Here is a 25,081-nt window from a genome sequence, read left to right as displayed (position 1 = left end):
CGATGCTTGAAGGAGAGATGAAACTATTTTATTATTTATAACCATAGCACGATATCTTCATTTTATGGCTCTCCCCAAAATGAACTTAAAGGAGCTACATAAGCTAGAAAAATAGCACCGCTACACGACCATGGGCTTTCAGACAGTCTTGTTACGCAGCCCAGGCTGGCATCAAACTCAAGATCCTGCCTCGTCCTCCCTAGTGCTAGAATCGTAAGTCCAACACTCTGGACTCTCCGCAGACTCTTCTCCTTAACGTTTCGTGCCGTTTGCACAAAGTAACCACACACAAATGTCCAGACACCAAAGAATGACTACATACAGCCAGAGAAACAAGGGCCAGGCATCTCAGAGAAGCCAAGACGGCCTCTTCCCTACCACAGCCTTAGAGCATTTCAACCATTGCATATGGAGCAGGAACTGCTGCAAGAGAGCAAAAAAAAAAAAAAAAAAAAAAAAAAACACCTCTGCAGCAGCAGAGATGATCCTCCTGCCTGCCTAGCAGATGGTGGCGCGCGGGTTACTCAACAGCCTTACTGGAGATGAATCTGCAAGCTGAGCACACATAAGGTTGTCTGGAACCAGGACCCTGAGCAGCTGGTTTCTATGTATCTCCCCTCCCCCACCCTCCACACCCCTCCACACTCCTCCCCCCCCCCATAGCATCACCTTAGGAACATGCAGAACACACTCAAAGTCACTTGACTCATAAGAGCGGCCTGTGGTGTAGACCTCCAAAGGCATAAAAAGTGAAGTGTACCAAGTTACTCGTGAAGTGAATGAGTGGACCCCCCCCCCGTTCCCCCCCACCCCCGGCCCTGACATTCACTATTTCCTCACGGCATACACAGCAAACCAAAACCGTCCTGTTAGTCACAAAATATGGACACGAAGAAGCAAATTAAAAGGGCAGTGAGATGCACATAGCAAGCAAATAAAATCCCATCACGAAGATGTGGCCAACCTACTGAGAACCGGTCTCCTCTGTACCAGCACCTATCACCTTTTTGTGATCAGCTCAAGTAGCTTTCCATTCTCTTAAAACGCAGCTGGGTAAAGAGTGACCCGAACCCCACACAAAGTCCCTCCAAGTGCCCCATGGCCATCCTTAACCACTCTGTCCCACCTAGGAGGACCACACTTCCTCCTCTAGAAGGTTGCTTCTCTGTCGCTGATGCCAGCTTCCACACTGAGTGACTGTCCATCCTTGAAAGTGCGCCTGCTGACGGCTGCCCAGCTAGCAAGCACAGAAGGAAGCAGGCCACAGCTTGAGTGGCAGCTGGTCCTCTAAGGCAAGGTGAAAGGATGGATGACTGGGAAGACCGTCACTAAAAACAAGGACGCTGCTATGATAAGGTTCTAATAGTCTTTCCAGGCATCTGTGTGCTACGCAGGTATTGATTTTTGTCAACAAATGGTATATGACTACAGGGCTTTTTAACCCTGCCATTTAAACTTGGTGATAAAACATAAGCTGCTAGGCCTGCTCCCATAAAAATCCTTACACACACACACACACACACACACACACACACACACACACACACACACACCCCTTACACAGCCAAGTATTGACATCTTAGGTTAACACACTGTTCTCTGCCCAGACCCAAACACAGGCATAGCCCGATGATATTTTAGAGGAAAAACAGAGAATCATGTTACAATGTTCCTCCATCTGGCTTGATGACCCACAGGATCAATGTCACCCAGAAAGGTTAAGTGATTTGATCAAGGTCACAAAGCCAGAAGCCGGGGCCAAGGCTAGCCCGGAGTTTCCAGCCCCCTCACCAGTGCTCTTCAAGCACAGCAGGCCGCCCTGTGAACTCTCCCACAGTAATTAAGTCAAAAGTTCAAGATTTATGTGAGCCGGGGACTCTGACGACTGCCAACTGTATTTTTATTGATGCAGAAATGTTAAAACGCACAGGCTGTTTCGGGTCTTAGATCAAGTCTCTCCGGCTCCCTAAAGCCCCACTAAGGCCCCGGCCTTAAGTCTATAATTAGGGCTTTTAAAAATATCACCAATCGGGACATCTGAAGGCTGTGCCCCCTGGTGTGTTTGGGGTTTTTTTTTTTAATGTCACTATCCTTGCAATATACTGTCATTTATCTGCTTTGGTTTGCTATGAACTGAGAGAAACCAAATCTAGCAGAGCTGGAGACAGACTCAGCAGTGTAATGTAGACTGTCTTAGTCAGTCCTCTATTGCTGTGAAGAGACACCATGACCAAAAAGAAAGCATTTCCCTGGGGGCTGGCTTACAGTTTCAGAGGTTAGTCCACTAGCATCGTGGCGGGAAGAAGCGTGGCTGCATGCAGGCAGACATGGCGTGCTGAGAAGGAGGCTGAGAGTTTTACATACTGATCCACAGACAAGAGAAGAAGACAAGGCCTGGCCTGGCCATCCCCATGGTGCACTTCTTCCAACAAGGCCACGCCTCCTAATTCTTCCCAAATAGTGCTACTCCCTGGTGACTAAGTGTTCAAATAGATGAGCCTTTGGGGGCCATTCTGATTTAAACCACCACAGGTACAGTCTGGCTTCCAGAAATCTCTATCAAACATCCCACTGACCAGTGAGGTATTTAATCAGAAACATATGCCTCTGTGTGTGTGTGTGTGTGTGTGTGTGTGTGTGTGTGTGTGTGTGTGTGTATGTGTGTGTGTGTGTGTGTGTATAAGTCACTTACAAGAGAAATGACTAGTTTCTGGGAGGCTCCATGGAATTCCCAGGATCTGCTGCAGGACAAGGTATCCCAGCCAGCACCAGCGCACTGGCCAGGGTGAGGCTAAGAAGGAAAGGCTGTTCCAGGATCACCACCAGCATCTTCTGTGATAAGGCACCTGAACCGACCTACTGATGACGTTTCTCATTTGGAGGAACTGCCAGAGTGTCTCACTGCCCTACGCACTTTGTCTTTCTCATTCTTTTCTATTCCTACACTCACCAACTTGGATGCCGTCTGTACCAAGTTAAAAAAAAAATCATTAAATAATGGCGATTCGGAACTGTTAGCAGCACCAGGGAGGTCATTAAAGAATCGAGGATCTCAGACCATATACTTTTGTTTTCCCTACTTCCTCCCAGCCCTTCTCCCAGGAAAAAGAAGAAAATAAGACTGTCTGATGTGGAGCCCATGGCATCTGCAGGTCTCAACAGAGATGAAACCGAATTGGAAAACCTCTCTCACTAGAAAGGACCGCTCACTCCCACAGTGGGAATCTTGATACTGTTGTCCTGCTGTCGACCGACTTCAGTTAAGCCGCGGCGCCAAACTTTTGCTCAAACATGATCTACCCAAGAACTAACTCTCAGAATCTCCAGAAACAATCACTTTAAACACAGGCTTGAGGAAATAACTTTTCTTATAAAAAATAAAAAATAAAAAACCTCCACGAATCTGCTGCCAGATGATCTATGGAGACAAGTTCCCGAGCAAGGTAACCAGGTCAGTTACCTTTTCCACACTGTAGAACCTTCTACAGCCCTCAGCCTGCTTACAACTCAAAAATCAGCATCTGAATTAGTAACATTTGGTCCAGAGGAAACAAGTTGAGCCTACACTTAAGATGACATAATTGCTGTGCTCAGGGGACCGAGCTAGTGCTGGCAAGGTGGGAGGTGATCAGCTTGTCTGTGCTAAAATGTGACCTAGTGACCCCCTTCACACTTGCTGTAGAAGGACTTGACTTAAAAAGGTCCATGCAGGAATGCACCGTGTGTGTGTGTGTGTGTGTGTGTGTGTGTGTGTGTGTGTGTGTATGTGTAAAACAGGATGTTAAAGAGATGCTAGATGTTAAAGAGGCCTTATGGCCATAGGTTTGGGGAATCCTAGGAAAGAGCATTAAATCTATGTGTTACTAGAGGATCCCTCTGAGCGAGAATGGAGCTGTTGGACTCAGTCTCTAAGCAGGGCTCACAACACAACAAGTCTAAGTGTTTCCTAAACTTATTACAAGACTCAGGTCCCCTTCAGCAGAGACTTATTCTGAATTAGGGTTCCAGATAATATCCTCCAAGACCCAGTGGCTTGGTTTCTTCATATACGGAACAGATCTGAACACCGCTCTGTTTCAGATGAGACCCACAAAAGACACTTGGGAAGCCCGGAAAGCCAAAACACATTCATTCTACACCAGGCTGGCTCTTGTTCTCAAGAAGCCAATGGGTTCCTGGAAAAAAGAAGTCCACAATGTGGGCTCACACGGCGGACAGTGGCACAAAGTAGAACAGGTGAGTTCCCAAAGCGTATGCAAGCAAGGAAACCTTCTACAGAACAAGCCATCGCTGAGGAAAATCAACAAGAGGAGTTAAAAGCTAGGAGCAGCCCAAACACTCAGGAACACCCACCTAAAAATCAAACGACCATGTCACCAACGACACCGACTTCTTAACCAAAACTGCATCGTTCAGCCTTGTTTCATTTGTTGTCTTTTTTACTGCATTGGTGATCATCAATCCTGTGGCTTTCTTAATTCTTTTTCTTTTTCAAGACATGGTTTCTCTATGTAGCCCTGGCTGTCCTGGAACGGCTGTCCTGGAACTCACTCTATAGACCACGACGGCCTTGAACTCACAGAGATCCACCTGTCTCTGCCTCCTAAGTGCTGGCACTAAACGTGTGTGCCACTACAGCCCAGATTAATTCTTTTTCTTAAACATGTATTTGTGTGTGTGTGTGTGTGTGTGTGTGTGTGTGTGTGTGTGTGTACATACATGCAGACTGTGCTAGATAGTTTTATATCAACTTGACATAAGCTACAGTCATCTGAGAGGAGGGAACCTATGCCTCCGTAAGAGCCCCACTGTGGGCAAGCCTGTAAGGTATTTTCTTAATTAGTGACTGATGGGGGAGGGTGCAGCACATCGCCTGTGGTCCCACTCCTGGGCTGGTGGTCCTGGGTTCTATAAGAAAGCAGGGAAGCAAGCCAGTAAGCAGCATCCCTCCATGGCTCCTGCATCCGCTCCTGCCTCCAGGGTCCCGCCTTCACTTCTTTTGATGATAAACTGTGATATGGACCTGTGAGCCGAATAAACACTTTCCTCCTCGGGTTGCTGTTAGTCATGGCGTTTTATCACAGCAATAGTGACCCTAAGACATTGATTGTAGGAATCTAATCTCTCTTTCCATCAAGTGGGTACCAGGAATAACTCAGGCCATCAAAGCTTAGTGGCAAGCACCTTTCTGCCCAGTGAACCCTCTTCTTAATTCTTGGGTTGTTGTTTTGTGCTTATACTTGGCTACCATGTTTTCTGTACTCTACACAGGACTAAAGATCTCTGCTGGTCAGGAAATCTTGCTGCATTAAGCCAACAAAACCAGATAAAGGACCCATCCGGCAGAAGCAGTTGCCTGTATGGCATTTTTCAAGCTGGAAGATACAAACTTAAAACATGAGGTGACCCAAAGGGAATCGGGGTGGCACGGAAGGGGACGCTGATGCTCACAAAACCCAAATCGCCCACACTCAGCCCAGTCATGGGACCACAGCTGGCTAACTTTCCTCAAGGAGAATATTCAAACACACCCATGTGGCATCTCCAGACAACAGAAGCACCAGGGGAGAATCAGTGTGGACACAGATGTTTCCAGGTGGCTGGAAATGCAAAGAATTCAGAACTCCTGCATTTTCTCTAGGAATCAGGTCAGGTATTTGACACTTGAGGTGGCAAGGAGAGAAGAAAAAAAAAATGGTTTGGACAGTAACATCCCCTTTCCCGCCTTGCCAAGTGTCCTAGGCCCAGCATTCTTCGTCCACACACACAGGCCACAGCTGCTTGATCTCAGCTGCCCCAGGCTGCACCTGTGAATCAGACCGGCCTAATCACACTAACAGATGGCAGCGGCCAAGTAGCCAGCTAAGAACTGCTATCACTTTAAATAGCATCTAATGTTTCACAGGCCCCTCCCTGCAGCAGTAGCTCCCTGGTACAGCTAACACCAGCCTTTAATCGCCACACAGCACCCATCTCGGGGACAGGGCTGGTGTCATTCGAGAGGTAATTACCAAAAGTCCCAGTAGCAAAGTGAAAGTGCGGTGACCTATCTATGGGATGGCACCCATTACACAGTGCTCTGCTGCTGGCCCTCCTGCGCAGAGGCTGGGCCACTACACTACTAGTCACCACAAAGAGCCGCCCGCCGTGCGCTCTTCCCCCCCAGAAGTCCCCATCAGGCAAACTCTGACCCACCAGGAGATTGTGATCACTCAGCCTTGGTTGTTACGTAACTTATACCTGCTCTTACACGACATGACACCACGTGGACTGCTGGCGATGTTGTCAGGCAGCATGCTTGACCCGGCACAGAATGGTTCCCAGGTGTGCCAGCAATACCAAGTGGGTGGAACCTGATGCCTCAGTCGGTCGTGGAGGCACCTACATGTGGTTTCACTTGAGAACCGTAAACAACTACACAAACACATCATTCCACTCCCGTGGGGGACCTGGAAGGCCCACAGGTACCAGGCTTCGGGTGGCTGGACGTTGTCCCTTCGCTCCCTGAGAGAGTTTTCCAGTCACTATAACAAGACTTGCTGTTTTCTGCATTAAGGGTTACTGGAGGCAGTGCTTGAGCCAGCAGCCGGCACCAGTGCCCTCCAGAGCCGGTTCGGGAGGGTACCGCCTCCTGCTTCAGGCAGAGCCAAAGACTGGCAACTATGAACAACACATTCCGCTGAGTCCTCATGTGGTCAGAGGACAGCAAGAACGGTGGCAAGCCTTCGCAAGGCTGTCACAACTCACAGTAGCGCACACTTCCATGGCATTCTCAGTGTTTATGAACGTGGCTGCTGGTATGTGCCTGTTTGAAGCAAGTGTGTGTGTGTGTGTGTGTGTGTGTGTGTGTGTATGTGTGTGTGTGTGTGTCCCTAAGCCAGCAGTTCTCACACCTTAATGTGACATGAAACACACATACATACTCCATATCTCTAACTAGCTAGGTTTGAGGACAAGCTTAAGGCATGTGCATCTCTAGGGAGATCCCAGGTAATGCTAATACTGCTGGCTCAGGCACACTTCGAAAACCACTTTCCTAAGTGTTCACTCCGCACTAAGGTAAAAACGATATTAGCCAAATTACTTCTCTATACACCCAAACTGTTGGGACTTAAGACAGGCCAAATATTCCTTGGAGTGACAGTATTTATTCCGAGACCTAACAACAGTCCCTCTCTTAGGTAACCCAGGCTAAGTGATGGTATTTTTCAGTAAATGATACAGGAATAGCCAAACATTCAGAGGCAACAGAATGTAAGTCTAGACACAGACTTTGCAAATAGCCCACAGCTGGAATATAAATGTAAAACACAAAGCTCTAATACCCACAAGGCGCAAGAAGACTGCCCTCACGTCTGCTCCTGACTTCTTAGAGACAACACCAAAGGCATGATGGGACCCATCAGAAAGCTGACAAGGGAGACTTCCTGTGAACTTAAAAATGCCTGCTCTTCGAGACACTGTTGAAACAAACAGACCAGGAGAATTCGGGAAAAAAAAAAAAAGAGGAGTAGAGGATTGCTTCCCAAAACATACAAAGAACTCTTGAAACTCAACAATAAGAAAACAAACAACTCAATTGAAAATGAAGCCAAAGCCTTGGACTGGCACTCACCAAAGACCAAGCAGACGGAGATGACAATCAGGCACAGAAAAAAGTGCTTCCCGCCCCTGGTCATGAGGAAAACATACTCCAGAAAGGCAGAAATCTACAGCAGCAGCAGCAACAACAACAAATGCTGGGAAGGACGCCGGGCAAGGGGAGCCCTCCTGCATGGACAGTGACAATGCCAAGTGTTGTGGAGAGTGGTTTGGCAAACTTCCAATGAATCTGAACATACCACAGCATCTAACTGCCATGTTCCAGGGAAAAAAAGAGGAAACGTGTATCTAAGCAAACCCACACCTAGCTTATGGCATCTCTACTGGTGATTGCCAAACCTAGGTAGGCAGCAACCAAGATGTCTTTCAATGGCGGTGGGGGTAGGCGAAGAGCACCATGGTGCATAAACCGTGTACATAAGAACTAGAGGGTGCTGCTCAACGCTAAGAAAAACTTAGCTGAAGTCTATGGAAGATTCAGAAAAGATTTAATAATGTATATCACTAGAGGGAAGACGCCAATCTGAAAAGTCTACATGGTATATGAATCTAATATATGGCATTTCTGAACTGGCAAAGCTATGGAAAGATTGGTGGTTGCTATGGAAAGACGGGCGGTTGCTAAGGGCTGGGCAAGGGTGTGTGTGAATAAGTGATGCGCAACAATGCTTGGGATAATAAAATGTGTGTGGTACCCCAATGACAGAGACATGTCGTTATTCATTTGCCTAAGTTCCAGGGCCTGCAATGAACCTTGAGGACCACAGCCCTTGGGCTCTAAGGCGGAGTCAACGTGTGTCTAATGTTGCTGACAGCGGGAGATGCTGCACTTGGGGGACGGCTCTTCATTTTGCTGTAAGCTGTTCTAATTGTACCTGTTTTCTTTCTGATCCTCCTGCCCTCTATCTCTGGAGTGCTGAGACTGCAGGTGTGTGCCATGACGCTCAGTTTATGCAGTGTTTGGGGTAGAAAGCATGGCTCTATATGTGCTAGGTAAGCACTTTACCAATCAGGGTACGCCACCATAGGCTCATTTTAATAACCAATTGCTATTATTTATGACTTACTTAAATTTACTTGTGGCCCTAAAAGTAAATCCTTTCACTATAACACTGAGTGTACACCAGGTTTAAAAAAAAAACAAAAACAAAAAAACAGCAAAAAAGCAATACAAAACAAAACAAACAAGAAAACCTAGTTATGAATACAATTCTCTCCAAGACAGTGCAGCCCTGCCTGGAGGATGTAACTGAGTCTGTGTTTTGCTTCTTGGTGGAACAAACGTTCACAAGCCCTCAGTCTGTGAAGCACATTCTCTCCTTTAATCCCGCTAACTTCCCAGAAGAGATGACTGCCATTTCCATGTGAGGCACAGAGAGCAACTGAGCGACTGAGAAGTAGTAAATCAAGACTGGACCTTCGGCTGCCCAGCTCCAGGAAGCTGGCCACGTTCTCACTCAGCAAGTGAGTGACCTCCACAGTGACTGCCCAGTGCCCGCTGCCTTAAAACATGCCAGCACTCACCCCCTCCTCACCACCATCCTCAGAGTAAGGCGTACTTCCTTCCCCTCAGCAGGAGGCTCTCAGCCTCAGAAAACTTATATTCTGCACCAGATAATTCTTTGTTAAGCTATGTACTATGTATAAGGAGCATTCCTAACCTCCAACACACACAGCCATCAGGCCCCTTGGAGGACTTTCCAAAATAGATCAGTCAGGCAAGGTGGCCCACAGCTGCGGGCCCAGTACTCAAAGGTTAGGATCACATGAGCCCAGGGTTCAAGTGCAGCCTGGGCAACCAAGTTCAGACCTCGTCTCCATAAGTGAATAAGACAATAATAACACTGAGATACCCCAGGGAGGCGGAGGAAGGCAATCACCCCTAAGTCAGGAAAGATATAATGGGGGTTATGAAGAAAACCAAGGTTCTGCAAGTGGTCACAGTTCTACAAGTGGTCTATCTACGAACACTGAGAGACCAGAGAAGAAAGTAAAATCAGACAGTAGTGTTGGTTTGGAAGAGAGAGCTGTTGACACAAGAAGAAAGGACAAGTGGCGAGAGGGTGGACAGCAACATAAGTTTATTCTCAAGTTGGAAAATAGGGACAGCAGACACAGTGGGGAACAGTGAGGGCCAACGGACACAGCATGGCGATTGGGAGGAGTCGACAGAAGACAGGTGACAGGCAGGGCTCCCCTTGTCACTCCTCTCTCGGGGACCTTCTGAGGCAGGTTACTTACTCTGGTTGTTCCTGTTCTCACTGACAAAGTCTTCGGAGCTATCTGTGTCGTCCTCGTCATCTCCAGATGAGATGGCATCTGCATTCAAAAGAACATATCTATGGATGTGTTTGCAAAGGCAAAAGTCACCATCACCTGCGGCTGAGCCCTTCTCAGAGTGAGCTCAACCACCCAGGAGCCCAGGGGAACGTCAGAGACCTCATATAGTTGCGATGGTTTTAGTGGCTTAAAGTGTCCCTCTGTGATGAGTTGGCCTTTAATTCTCAGGGTTTCTGCTTTCTCGTTTCTATACTATACTAAACTATAAAACTGAGATGATTTTAAGCCTCAAACAATATTCCAGTCCCCAATAATGTTCTAGACTTATTTATTTCTATTCTATGTGCATTGGTGTTTTGCTTGCATATATTTCTGTGTGAGGGTGTTGGATTCCTTGAAGCTGTAGTTACAGACAGTTCTGAGTTGCCACGTGGGTGCTGGGAATTAAATTCAGGGCCTCTGGAAGAACAGCCAGTGCTCTCAACTGCTGAGCCATCTCCCCAGCCCACCTCCAACAAACTTTGACTCTATAATAGCCAAACATTGGTTTTGTTTCCCCTTTTCAGCATTTGGGGTTCTCTGCAAGACAGAAAGGATTCCCTAAAAAAAAAAAAAACAAAACTCAGTTTCCTGTGTGGGCTTTCTGACTGTTAACTAGCTTTCTGAAGGCAGAATTCTCAACTTGGTCACAAAGGATGCCTGCTGCTCCCCATCTCTTTACTATAAGGGAGGAGGTAACAAGGAAAGGAACTCAAGAGTTTAACAAAGGAACTAAAACCTAGATCCCCACATTTCAACTCTATCCTGTAAATGCCAAGAATGCTGGGGAGTGTGTTGGTGAAGAAGACTGTGTCCTGCTGCTGCTTATAAAACCTCTGTCACTTGAGAAATTTATGGTACACCAGGTCCCAGTGAGGAATTTCAGAAACAAATCAGCCAGGCACAGTAGCCTAGACCTGAGATCTCAGCTCTTAGGAGGAGGTTGGGAGGCAATGTGAGGCCAGGAGTTCAAGTCCAGCCTGGACAACAGAGGGAGACTTTGTCCCAAGTAAATGAATATACAAATTGACATGGTATGTGCCTGGCAGTCAATGAGTACAGTTCACTTGGCCAAAAATAATAATAATAAATTTCAATCGGAAAACAACTACAGAAGAGACAGAGTATCACCCTCGCAAGCCAACTCACCTGTGACATTCACCATGAAGTACCAAGTCTCACTGTCTACCGTCCTAGCTGCAGTACAAGCATAGAGGCCGGAGTCTCTAGATGTGGCACCTTTTATCTGCAAGTACTCCCCAATAAGCACTGTCCTATTGTTGGGCCCCAAGTGCACCCCATCCTTAGTCCAACTGATCATGGCGGCATCTTTCAACATGCAGTGCAACTCTAGCGACTCCCCGGGGGCGACCACGTATGCTTCTGGTTGGGAGATTTGGTATTTGGTTGGTGTCTCTGCAGAACAGGAGGGAGAGAGAGAGAAGACAGAAGCAGATGGGAAGAAGGGAGAAGAGAGAAGGTCCAACAAAGGTCAGTGGAGGCCAGTTCTTTCCCAGGAGACGCTGTGCTTGTTTTACAAATGGCGCCAGGGGGGTGTCCATCTCTCCCCGAGGCGCCCTAGATGCCAGGAAGCAGCCCCCACTTAGACTTGACTGACAGCACTAGAAACAACGGCCACGGAAGCATCCAGCAGAAGCCGTCCTGGGTGGGTTCCTTTCCACGTTACTGTAAATAGGGTTTGCAAAACCAACCCAGCCCTGAAGTGGAAGGGAAATCCACAAGAAAAACTTCAAGTTGATTGCTAAGCTAGCGACTCAGCATGACTGTGTTTGGTGCACGCACACACACACACACACACACACACACACACACACACACCCCTTTTCATACTGGCTCAACTACCTACTCATGTTCCTGTTGTCACAAAACCAATCTTTTTAAAACCAAATGGCTCAAGTTCAAGGGGCAAATAGGCCCATCTACAAAACTCTTTGCCATCTGGGAAGTGGCAGCTTTTTGGCTTGCTCCTTTTTATGAGCTCTCAAGGTCAAATCAGTACTGAGCTGGTTCTGTACTGGGTGAGCTGGGACATGCTATCTTCCTCCAAGTGATGGATGCCAGGGGGCCTTTCACACCACAAGAAAGAAAAGTAGAGTCCCTGGCAATTAATGGCCCTAAACTATAGTGTATCCGTATACTGGATAAGGACGCTGCCTACACAGTTTGCCTCCCATGCTACTTGCAAAGCCAGATCTATCCTGCCCACCAACCCACCCACCGACCCAGGGTCCCCATCTCCCTCAAGATCTTTATCTTCTTTATTAAGTCAATGTCTTCCTTCTCGCTCCTGATTAGCACACTCCTCCTTAGATGCTCAGATCAATCATGGCCGCCCATGATCCATCACCCCGCATCAGTCACCCGACTTCCAGGTGGGGTCTCTTCTCTCACTCTAAAGTCCATCTGCCTACCCCCCTCTCCCCCCCCCCCCCCCCCCGCCAAACTACTAGAATAAACCCATTGCCTGTGACTGTCCTGACTTCCTGAGGAAACTTTCAAGTGGCAGACGGGAAGTTCAGTTCTGACAGGTCTTTGTAGCACACTCCCATCTCCACCCTGGGGCATCTTTGCTATACACAGAGAAGGCAGACATATTGAACACCATCCCAATCCTCTAAGAGACAGGGCAGGATGAGACCCACCAGGATCCAACCCCCCAACTGCTCCCCAAAAAAATAAATGAGAGGAAGCCACTGGCCCTGTTCCCGGGGCCAGGGTAGCCACAAGGCCCATGAAGTAAGCTTTCATCCCTACAGTGAGAGCTGTGAATGGTACCCAGAGTCCCAAGCCTAGAAAACACAATGCTTCCTTCCCCCATGCTGGGCCAGGTCCAGATCTGGGCATCACAAGGCAATTATTCTGCCCAGAGCCCACTGAAAAGAACAAATCTCCCACATGACTAAGCTACAGTCAATTCATGTTTCAGTCCCGCTATTTAACAAACATCTGGTCCAAGAAATACCAACAGCAGCAGCCAGCACAAGGGGCCTGAGGCTTTTCACAGGGGACCCCCTTCAAATGCACACAGCCAAGAGGGGTACAGGCATGAAAGAGTACGTGAACACAGAGAGGGAAACCCACATAAGGAAGAAAATAAAAGTTGATTAAACATGGAAAAACACCTCCCCCCCCAAAAAAAGGAGAAGGGGGGAGGGCATAGAAAGTAAGCCCCAACTGACAACCAGGTAAGGCTTATTTTTCTCACTCAGCACTGTTTATTGAACACCTTACCACTAGCCAAGTTTCGTTCTGTAGGCTCAGGAAGCCACAGAAGGCTAGGTGGAGTCCCTTGCCCTGGTGGACCTTCCATTGTGGCGGAGCAAACGAAAAGTATATAGAAATGTCACAGAAAATAGAAAGCATATGAGGTGGTCTTAAGGGTGAGGCAGCTAGGTAGCAGTCCACACAGATATGGTAGGCAAAGGCCCCGTGGGCGGCAGGAGCCAGCGAAGCATGGCCTGAGGGCCAAGTCAACGCTTGCGTTGGTAAACAAAGACTTCTTGGCCCAGAGCCATACTCCTTCGGGCACGTATTGTCTAGGGCTGCTTTTGTGTGACGAGGGCAGACTAGAGTCGTTGCAAAAGAGATCTCATGGCCTACAAGCCCCAAGCACTGATAGTGTCGCCCTCACAGAAGGTGTTTCAGCTTCTGTTCTTGGAAGTGATTGGGAGGGGCTTTCTGCAAGGAGTAGCAGTGGCTCTGTAGCCGACGGGCAGTGCACAGAGCCAAGTGTGAAAGATGTTGAGAATTCAGTTGGAAGGTTCTCAGATCAGGTCCCCCAGGCCTGTTTAAACAGAGGCAGCCGACCTGGGCGGCCAAGAGAATGAGAGAGAAGTGGGTCTGGCAAAATGGCTCAGTGGATGAAGGCAATGCTTGCCTAAAGCCAAGTTTGGTCCCCAAAACCCATAAAAAGGTGTAAGGACGGGAGAGAACTGACTCCACAAAACTGCACTCTGACTTCTACATACACATTGTGGCACACGTGCCCCCATACACTCACACATCACACACACACACACACACACACACACACACACACACACACACACGCACACGCTGATAACATTAACAAGTAGAATAAAGGGTTTACATATGATTAAGGACAAGGAACAGAAATATGGAAAGGAAAGGGGATTCAATTTGACCCCAAGTCTCACACCATCTGCCAAGGTGGTCCAGCATCTCTGGACCAAAGATCATACAATGTTAGAAAATGACAGAGGAGCCCTTCCTCCACACGGCATCAACAAAGGACCAAGACTCACTGAAATCAGGCTGCACTGCTGGACCATGCTGGACCAATTCTACTGCACTGCACTGCCATTTCTACTTCGGCCATGAGGAACACATGAGGATGAGGAAGGGCCCTTGGGTAGAACAGGACACTGGATGTTTGGTTAAAGGGGCACTGCCCTGGGTACAAGGACACCTGAGTTCATTTCCTTTCTGCCTCACATAGCCTCTCAGCCACAGGATCCCCAACCACCAAGATACAGGAATGCTCAGGCAGTATAGACGAGGCTCCTGGGAGCCACCCACTACATACTTGATCTTCTAGCCATAACCAAGCGAGTTGATGTCAGTCACCCCACTGCTGCTCTGAAGCTGTGACTATGGCACTACAGTGCGCTCAGAAACAGCTGGGTTTTTCAATCTCAAGACTTCACTCAGGGGCGTCCATCTCAGGGAATGGTTGAGGACAGCTTGGCATGCCCCAAGTGGGTTCTGAGTGCTGGTAAAACCGAGTGGAAAGTCTAGTTTCCCAGGACAATGGCTGGCTTTCCGAGGTAGTCATGCACCACCCGGAAGTACATTAGCAAGATAAGTATGGACCGGAGCCATCCTAATGTCAAGGCAGGAAACACAACTCGGTGAATACAAGCAAAAGGAAGAGGTAGAAGGTCAAACACCACAGAGTGAGAGAATAAACAATACAGAGAGAAGGATATTGAGGGACCATAATAAAGGGGGGGGGCAAAAGTCAAACCAATGGCATCCCAGGCCATCCAGTGTCCCCACTGAACCAGTTCAGAGGTCCCTGCAAATGGAGCACACATGAGCTACATCATGAGCCAGGCTACTAAGAACATGGAACCCAAGTGGCATGCTGGGAAGAAGCCATCTGTTCCTGCCTAGCCCTGAAGACTTGCTTGACAGGTGAAGGTTTCCCCTTCTGTGCTTCAGGACTTTGGGGCTGCTTCCTCACAATCATCGCTTGCTCCTAGAGTCCTGTGGTATCTCAGCTCTATACCGTAACCACTCCTAGCGGCCTATAAAGGGACAAGACATCAAGGACACTGTGCTTACCTCTACCCCCACCCCACACGTGTTTCTCCCACTCGGATGGCCTTCTGACACAGGCCGCTCCTTGCCTGATGCCACCACTCGGCTCCGTGTGACACGTGACAACGGACACAGGGCGAGGAACTCACTCCCTGAGAAATCCAAACAGTCTCTTTTATAGCAATATCAACATTTCCTGCATTTATCATTTCTGGTGCCACAGCTTCCACGTTCTCTCCTCTGCACTCTCCCCAGAACAATGGGCAGAAAGTTCCAGAAGCTACATTTCTCTGCACCAAATGCTTTCAGAAGTTTCCACAGACAGACAGCATGTCCGCATGCACCTTCCATAATTAAATGGAAACTTGGAAAGAAGCATGGGAGCTGGGCCATACATTGTCATTTTACCTAAACTCTCTGAACAAACAAGGCGACATGTTTACTTTCTGGGCAGGCTCCACTCAGCTGTTTCTACCTGCTGCAAACACAACAGTAGCTGGAGGCTCTCCCGTGTGGAGGCTTAGCTGTGTTTCTACACATAAGTTACCAACTCCTGAGACGTGCCAGCAGTTTCCTGCATACTGGGCACATTTCCGGTGAGTTGGCTACTCTAACACTCAGAAAACAAACAAACAAACAAAAAAAACAAAACAAAGAGGGCCCTTCACGGCATCAAAAGCCAATAATGAAAGTATCAACGGTATTGGGGCATGGTGGCACTCCATGGGTGGTTAGGAGGGACATAAGTTCAAAGCCTGCATCAGGCCTACCTAAGTGACTGAGGGCAGTCAAGGCCAGCCTGGGCTACGGAGTAAGATTCTAAAGAAAAAGTACATATGAGGCTCTCATCCTGCCATGAGCCTCCTTCCTTTCCCAAGACATCCCTAGAGTCACTCTCCCTTGGGAGGTAAGAGGAATTCAGAAATGAGAGGCTTCTGACCCAGGTGAAAGAGAAACTGAGGCAGAATCTTCCTGATACCACCACCTCCCCCCCCTTTCTTGGTGAGGAGCTTGTTGGGGAGTCGGGGGTGGGTACAGGACACCTCACTGTGTATGAAGCCACCCTAGGAAGGGATACTTAGTGAGGCTGAGACTAAGCCCGGCGAAGGCACAGAACTCTTCGTCAGCACCATCAGGATGGCCAGCTTGAGGCGCCCCAACAGCCAGGGCGCCTGGAAGTGGGAAGCCGCTTCTTCAGGTAGTGCTGTGCGCTGCCAAGCCTGCGATAGCAGCACTTCAGACTGTCACTCTTTATAATGTTTGCCTATAAACTTTTCCCGTGTGGTTTCTGAAATGGCGCCCGAGTGCAAACAGAGAACAGATGGGAGCCCAAGGCCTGCCCTGGCCAATCATCTCCCGCAGAGCGCCATGGCAGATTCCCACCACTCAGGGGATAGGAGGCACTTCTGCCAACCGCCTCTGGGGCAGCTGACCACACCGCATTTCACACCAAGCCACTTCCAGGGTGTCCCCAGGGTGACGTCTCTTCCAGTGTCTAAAGGTTCTGAGTTAAAGATACAGCAGGGTGCCTCAAACAGTCTCACTTTTAGGGGGGGCTCCCCACAATGGTATCTGACCCCAAAACACATTCCTCTAGAAAACAGAGAAAGAGAACTCAGAGTAGATTCACCTAGAAGAAGGAAATACAAAGAGAAAGGGAAGAGATGGGGAGAGAAGAGGAGAGAGGAGGCAGGGAGAAAACCCAGGAGGAAGGTGGAGAAGAAGAGGCCATCCCAGCAGGCATGTCCTGTCAAGGGACTGCCCGGCTAAGCTGACTCCACCATCCATCCCATCTCTAGACCAGCACCAGCAGACTGCACCAGGAACACTGGGGCGAGGACAATAACACGGTTTGGTGCTTTCCCAGACGGTGCCATCTAGCACAAGTCAAATAAACACCACAGCCGCGGGACTGCCAAAGGTCTCGACGGAGAATGGGGAATCAAGCTGCCAAATGTCACTGCAAAGTCACAGGACACCAGGTTCACAACAGGTTGAAAGGCAGCGGAGTTGGTCCACTCTGCCTTCCGAGCCATAAAGTTACCCTGCGGGGACCGCTCTGCAGTCCTGGTGAGCCACAGAACAATGCACACAACCGGAAATGCTCTTTGTAACTGTGAAGCAAGGACATTTCCAAAGCAGGGCAGATGACCCCTGGAATGTCCACCTGGGGTTTTGGAGACCTGTGACACTTGGCCAGGTTGGGACCTTGGGAGAAGCCCGCCTGAACTTTTTTTTTTTTTTTTGGCATGGTATGGTTGGCACAGAGCTGGCACAAGAGCTCAGGATAAAGATATTAAGGCCAATGGGGTCCTTGGGTGGAGTCAGGAACACCCACCTCTGGTGGCTGGTCCTCCCACACAAAGATGACATACTGGAGCTGGCTGCTGCAGCTCCTACTTTAAAAGCTTCCCTTTTACAAGAACCAACTCGCACATCCTGATATCAAACCCGGGCCTTATAAGGCCTTGGTACAACTCATCCTTAAAAGGGGGGGGGGGGTGCAGAGGAGCAGTCAACACCCACACAGGACAAAGATGGAAGTTCTCAACCTCAAAAAATATTGCGGAAAAAAAAAAAAATTGGGGGTGGGAGGAAAAAGAGATGTAATTGCCTGACTCGGAAAGGAGATAGGTGAACAGGCTGCCAAGGCATTCTGTTTACAACCAATAGCTAGCTGGAGCAACTATTCAGACATGCAAACTCCTTGTGTCGTGTCAGCAGCACCCCCACTAATAGCTACCTCAAGCCTCAGTAACCTGACAGCCCCCAAAAACTCTGGACTGGCTCAAGCTGCCTCATCAGAGAAAACCAGTAGGTAGTAAATGTTTCCAATATGGGAACCATTCTACACATTACGCACACCCCTCATCATTCAGCTTTGGCTTTTGAGAAACGGAGTGAACAGCCCTCCGCATTTGAAAGAAATTATGCTGAGCTCAGGAGAAAATAAAAAATACAGAAGGGGCAAAAGGGCCTAAGAATGCCCTCGCTGGAGAATGAGTCACTGTGTCAGGCAACATCTGAACTCAGAGGCAGCTCTGAGGCAACTCACCCCCTATCCATCTGCGTACCCCCCCCCAATCCTGACATGTGCAGATAGTGTCCGAGTGACAGAGGTTGATTTCACTCCCCGTCACAACATATATACTCAATTCATATATTTACCCCAAGGGTGAAATTCCCACTGGGCCACCAAGACATGAGTAGAGAGCAAATCAGTGCAGTCCCCACAAATGCCCTAGCTATTGATGCTTTGCTTGAGCAGGAACTGCAAAATAGACCCTTTTGTTCGGAGAGTGTGTCCCAGAGAACTCAGCCATTAGACTCCATAGCACCCAGGAAGTAGAAACTGGCATTGCAAGTTATGTCAAAGCACCCAGCACTCGTGGCTCAGAGGTACAAAGAAGAGTCTGTACCCACAGTCCAGCCAGCCAGGCCCCCGGCCTCCCGTGTCCTGAAGACGCACTTGCAGAGAAAGCACAGGCTTCCTAAGCTCTGCAGGACTCTTTGGGATATGCTATTTCAAAAAAAAAAAAAAAAACCTTGCCACCTAGGGCTGGATCCATAGACAGACAAACGCCACTGGGAAACCTTGCTGAATCTCAGCTGTGGGGCCAGGCTTGCTGTGTTCCCTGTAGCTACAACGTCAAGGAATGGGATAAGGGCTTCTAGAAAGGTGAAGGACTGAATGGAATGTATCCAACCTACAGATCCAGTCATAAGATCCACCATAGTGTCTCTTCAGAAACATTCACGTCATCACCCTGATCCCGGCTTCTTCCCTCTCTCCCTCTCTTCTTTCATTCACATGCTGGCTTGCCTAGCCAGAGGGTACTCCACCTGAGAGGCTCCTTTGTAGCTTTCAAAATCTAACACAAATGCTGCCTCTATAAGATTTGCTGATTTCCCACTATGACACATGCCATCACCCTGTCCCCATGACATCACAGCCTTTGTTTTATCCATGTAGTATGTACAACAGGTAGACATTTTCACCCCTTACGCCACAGTCACGTGGGGGAGATTCTGAGAAGGTCAAAGGTGGGAAAATGACTGCAATGATCTCAGTTTGTTGTGTATAAAAAAAAAAAACTTTCCAGGGTCAGCCTCGGGCATGGGCTGGGTTCTCACAGGCTCCCATGTCTCAAGACCAGAGCTTAAAACTAACTGCTGTCAGGGATGAACGTGGTCATTCAGCCTCCTCAGTTCCTGAGACACCAGCAAAGCCAGCTGCTGGCAAATGGTGGCTCAAAGAGAGAACCCAAGGCTTTCTGGGAAGTCCCCCACAGAGGAAGGGCTCTGTGCATGGGAGAGGACTGGTGGGTGGGTAGGGGACACAAGTGCCCTCCCTATCTGCAGCCCTGCACCAGCCAGGGGCCACATGGGGCTTGGGTTATGGGTCACAAGCTGATTCCAACAGGCCAGCAGGTGTGTGAGCAGAGGGTTTCTACAGCCCAGTGAGAAAGCCCACTTGCATTGTTCTGACTCCAAACCAGGGTTTTCTTGCAAATGAACAAATCTGTCACATCTTATATACGCTGCTTTCCTAAGTGGGGATTCCTGCAAGGTTCCCAAGTGGAAGCAAACATCTGAAGGTCTTGGAAGGCTCTCCTCATCAAGGCCATGCCTAATACCTGCTCAAGAAGCTAATGAGCCAAAAACCCTAAAGCCCTCTGTAACTTCGGGGGGCTGGTGACTGATAGCTCAGTCCATAAAGTGCCTACCTTGTGAGCTTGATTTTGATTCCTCAGAACCCACACTTTAAAAAAATAAAATAAAATATAAAAAAAATTTTAAAAACTAGTTGTGGTGGGAGGCAGAGACACATACATCTCTAGGGCCGGCTGGCCAGCCAGCTTAACCTATAAGGTGAGTTCCAGGTCAGTAAGAGACCCGAACACTAAATCCAAGGGTGGACAACACCTCAAGAAAAATAACTGAGGTCACCTTCTGGACTCCACACAAACACAGACACACATATGGGGGGGGGGTGAGCATACGCGTGCACACAAAGCACACAAACAGCCCACAGCACACCTGCTATCCATCCATTCAACGAGTGCGTGTACACACACACACACACACACACACACACACACATCCCACTTACACATCCCCTAGGAAGTCCTTACAGTCAAGGATCCCTATCAGGCTCAGCTGGTAGAGGGCCATTATCATAACACACACCCCCTGATGCTGGGAATAAGGGCTCTAACAGCAAACTACAGTCAACAGCCCCCACCCCACCCCAAATCACAGAGCCTAAAGCAGCCACAGCTTCAGGGCCTGCTTGCAGTGAGGGTAATTGGCAGGTGTTCCTGAGGCCAAGCTACATTCCAGAGGCAAGTTTGCACGGACTTCATGTTGCCTGTGGCTCTTCAGAAGCTGCCTCTGAAACAAGCCTCTGAACAAGCCTGCCTCTCCAAGACGGAGATAAATATTCAATAAATGGCATACACTCAAGAGGAGATATTTGCCCTCTAATTCCCTTGAGGGGCAGATCAATGCCCAAATCCCATGGGACATTTTCCTAGTTCAGAGCAGGCCCTCCCTCCTCCCCTTGGGAAGCACTTTCTGAATGAGAGAGTAGTTCTAAAGTGGCCAGGCCACAAAAGGCAAGGTTAAGAGTTAGCCCCAGAGGGCAAGGCTGCCTCCTGCTTCCCTAACTCCAGACCTTTAGGGGGGTATTGTTCAGCGAGTTTATTTAAAGGGCTTGGCCTTTCTTTTCTCAGCAGGGACCCCAGTTACAACACCATTCAGAGGCTGCAGATGTGTCCCCAGGACCAGTCCCCTCCAGCAGCATCCCAGCCAATTGCAAATGAAGGGCCAGCAGCTGGAGGCTGAGAAACAGATGGCCTGCCCCACGGAATGGGTTTGATCCTGTAGCTGAACCTCCTCAACTAGCTCAGAAGCCCCTCAGCTAGAGGTTCGGTCAGCAAGCAGCTGGCTGGACAGCAATGGCTTCATAGAACGCTGCTCTTCACAAGAGGCCAGGGATCATCCTGGAGCTGAGGATGGCAGCTCTTCCCAGCTGGGTTAACACTGACAGGACCTAAAAAGGCAGGCCAGAGCCATAAGGATCACTTTTCCGCAGTGTTTTCCAGGGAAAAGCGATGACTCTCTGTCTGGTGACGCTAGATACCCACATTTGCTGGGGAGTTCCAAATTAGGATGGCACCACCATGGTTAATCTTTGTCTCCTGCCCTACAGACCTCAGATTTGCCTGGAGGGGAAGGCTTTCAGAAAGCAAACAAATCTGAAGAGTGGCTACCTTCAGACTTCACCACTGAGTCTAGGAGGATCCGGGCAAGGCGCCCAAACATTGTGGCTTTCCGAGGACAAGGTATGTCACTGTGCCAGGCAAGGAAGGAGCAGTCACTACTTTGCCCAAGACCAACAGGGCTTTTCTGACTTCTCAGCCTTGCCATTTCCTTGCCTCCGTGATGACTGGGCAAGACACCAATCTGAGAGATGCAGAGCCAGGAAAGAGACATCAAGGGACAGAGCAAAATAACTGGCTACTGCATGGTGCAGCCTCCTCGGACTCTTCAAGGGTGAACATCTTTCTACAACAGAGATGAGATGGGAACTGGGTATAGTGGTGCCTGCCTGTAATCCCAGCACTCAGGAGGTAGAGACGGGAAAATCAGAAGTTCAAGACCCTAGTTCGACCAATCAACCAATGAGTTGGGAAACTAACTCAAGGGGAATTAATTACCCTGAGCCTGGAAAAGCACACCTATAGCATTCTCTCTCTCTCTCTCTCTCTCTCTCTCTCTCTCTCTCTCTCTCTCTCTCTCTCTCTCTCTCTCTCTCTCTCTCCCCTAGCTTGGGAAGTGGTCATTATACCCAAGGGATGTGCAGTTCTGAGGGAAAGCTGCCGTGAGTGCTTCTTGCCAACAGGGCCCCTGACTCACTTCATACCTGCAACCTCTGAGGCCCACTCACTGCACCAGTGACCTCTACAAGACCTGTATGCCAGCCGGTCCCACTCACCTCCACACCTGGCTGGGACCAGAGTTCACTTTTCTTTTTCTTTCTTTCTTTTTCTTTTCTTTTTTTTTTTTTTTTTAAGGCCACCAAAGTGAACTTTGCTTTTTTTTTAAAAAAAAAAAAAAAAAGGGCTTCATTTCCTGGCTTCTTTTGGCCCTAGGGAGGAGGGGTGGGTTCTTGGAATTTTTTTCTTTCTTTTTTCCCCTGGGGCAGAGGAGAGGAGACAGAAGGTGGATAGAAGACGATGGAGAGTTCCTAATCTCTGGAGAGAAGTGACACGGAAGGGCCTCCACACCTGTCATTTCCATAATCACAGGCTGGAGGACTTCCAGATAGTCTTCGTGCAGGTGGCCTTTTGCAAGGCAGGAATGCTGGGAAGAAAAGTCTGAAATGCTATCAAGCCAGCTACGTACTCAGACTAAGGATTGGCAGGATCTGGACCACGCACAGAAGGGTCTGGAGCAAGGAAGACCTAGGGATGACTTAGGGACAAATGGGCAACAGCAGGACGGCCTTCCTTGTCCTGAGCGCCTGTTCAGTGACTCAGTGTGAGGCATCACCTTGGGGCTCTGTGTCATCTGCCACTGGTCCCCCTGGCAGCAGAGGGTACAGGCTTCTCACCAGCTCCCGATGCCAGAGGCCGTTATAGAAGAATCATAGAGCCTAACTGTTGAAAATGTTTTGCTGCCTGAAACTCTTTTTCAAACGACCTAAGGAAGAGGTGTGGATACAGGAGGAAGAAACACAACCAGCCAGCCTGTCCTCTGAAGTTTAATGCTCAAGCAGAGGTGAGCAAAAAAACAAGAAGGATGCCCAACATCTCACCAAATGTCCTCTTGCTGAGGAAGGTGGAATCAGCTGGGAAATGCATCTTCCAACAGAATTTAAATTTAAATTCACCTAAGGCTGGGTGTGTGTGCTCACTGTGAAGTTCAGAAATCACAGCCTCTCTAAGAAGTGCAGAGATCTTGTTCATGAAACAGGATCCCGGGGATCTGCCTGTTCATTGGAAAGGGGCAATTTGTTGTATACCTAGCACAGAGGAGACACCACAGGCTCTTCATAAATGCCTGGCTGCTCCTGTCATCGCCACCTTCACCTTCATTATCACAAACAGTGGTGTGAGGACCATGACATCATCCGTCCTCATGGTAACCATCATTATCCCAAGGACTGAACTGAAGGGCATGATCTCATCCTGAACCTGTCACCACTCTGGATTCCATACCCATTTCTTTCTTTCTTTCTTTCTTTCTTTCTTTCTTTCTTTCTCTTTCCTTCCTTCCTTCTTACTTTCTTACATATACATTTATATTATTACACATATATAAGATAAACTGCATACAAAATTTCTTGAGCTCCCTTCTATGCAGATGACTAGAAGCACCCAGCTACCCTGGCAGACTAATGGGGGACAGCATTGAAGGAGAAGGTGGCAAAAGGCAACCACCACCCACTGTTGGGGGGGGGGGGATGGGGCAGGTTCCTCATTGGCCCAGAGAGAGCAGAGCACACCCAACACACCCCACCAAGCTCACCCCAACCTCTCCACTGCCCTTCACTGGCCTACAGTGATCCTTTGGAAACCTCAAACAGAAGGCTCTCCAGCCAAAACACACCATGCCTGTGACATGCCCGTGACTACGTGCTGTGTAGCTACAATTGACTTTCTAAAAGAAAAAGGAAAGAAAGAAAGAAAGAAAGAAAGAAAGAAAGAAAGAAAGAAAGAAAGAAAGACCAACCTCAAACACCTGGACTGTAAGCAGCAAAAGAGTCACATGTCTGGACTCCAGGGGACTTGCAAAAGGGCAGTAAGAGTTGGAGAAAGGAAGGCCTAGCATTTTTTTCTATTTAAATGTCTGTAAATTTGTCATTTATCATTATAGATTACAAGGCAGGCATCCTACCATGTCTCTGAAATACGGGTTTTATTTACTCTGACAAGGGTGTGGGACAGGAAGAAATCAGCATTTACCGAGCACCTGCGCTGAGCCAGGAACTATGGTCCAGTTTGTATTCAATCTGTACATTTTAGAGAGATATTATCTTGATGTTTCAGAGGGTTATCTCACTTGGCTGAGGTCAAGAGATAGCAGAGACTTTCAAACTCAGCTCCCAAGGGCAGTTTCCTCCACAGCACATCACACACCATTCAAAACAACTTTACTAGTTTCTACTTAAAGTGTTGAGTCAAATGTTGGATCAGGATTCCTTAGTCTTTAAAGACCCGAGCGGTTTTAAATTGGAAATACTTATCCATATAGGCCAAACACTCAGCAGTGTACTTGTTACAGCCGGCTAAGCAACAGTCTTAGTGGAAATCTAAAGGGTTGGGTGGAACAGGAAAGAGTCCACATGACTCTAGCTAGGGCTAGCCAACTGTCAGCTCTCAAATGTGCACTTGAAGGGTGTCCAAAGAGAATCAACTTTACAAAGATCTCCAGTCCCAAAGATCTCTTTTTCAACCAGTAACAAACAACGCCAAGTTGGCCATTCACAGTGTCTGGAGTACCTTTAAAACACTTGGTCACATACGGGAGGGGTGGGGTGGGGAGAACCACGGTATTTGTAAACTGTAAACTGTCAGGCGTAACAACACCCTACTGTGTAGTAAAAGACAAGTTCCGGGGTCAGGAAACAGTTGTGGAGTTTCTATGAGTTTACGTAGTTAGTGCTCAGGATTGAGATGTTTTGGGATAGGTGCTGCATAAATGACACAAATAAACACGCCAGCCTGGCTCTCACTCCCGAATCAATCAGCATTCTCCTTATGAGCTATTTTTAACACCCTCATAAAACACGATCACCATAACCTGAAATTCTCTCTGTCCAGAAACACCTTGGGATTCATGATTCTTC

General features: G+C 48.4%; 1 protein-coding gene across 13 annotated transcripts in view; it reads right to left on the bottom strand.

The window, feature by feature from the left end:
- FGFR2 (fibroblast growth factor receptor 2) overlaps positions 1–25,081 on the bottom strand; it is a 105,533-nt gene that overhangs the window by 70,319 nt on the left and 10,133 nt on the right. For 8 of the 13 annotated variants that reach the window (XM_084772683.1, XM_084772672.1, XM_084772680.1 and 5 more), the window contains exons 3-4: positions 11,071–11,337; positions 9,844–9,921 (exon numbers count right to left, since the gene is read on the bottom strand). The exons of 3 other annotated variants lie outside the window; for them this stretch is intronic. In XM_084772683.1, coding sequence (XP_084628809.1) covers positions 9,844–9,921; positions 11,071–11,337 — 345 coding nt within the window. The remainder of the gene's footprint in view (positions 1–9,843; positions 9,922–11,070; positions 11,338–25,081) is intronic. 2 more of the 13 variants (XM_084772684.1, XM_084772673.1) reach the window with 1 other exon arrangement.

This window comes from Acomys minous (genome assembly GCF_964271855.1).
Source record: "Acomys minous genome assembly, chromosome: 2".
Taxonomy (NCBI): domain Eukaryota; kingdom Metazoa; phylum Chordata; class Mammalia; order Rodentia; family Muridae; genus Acomys; species Acomys minous.
Note: the sequence above shows the minus strand (reverse complement) of the source record. Positions and strands in the feature narration are given on the sequence as shown.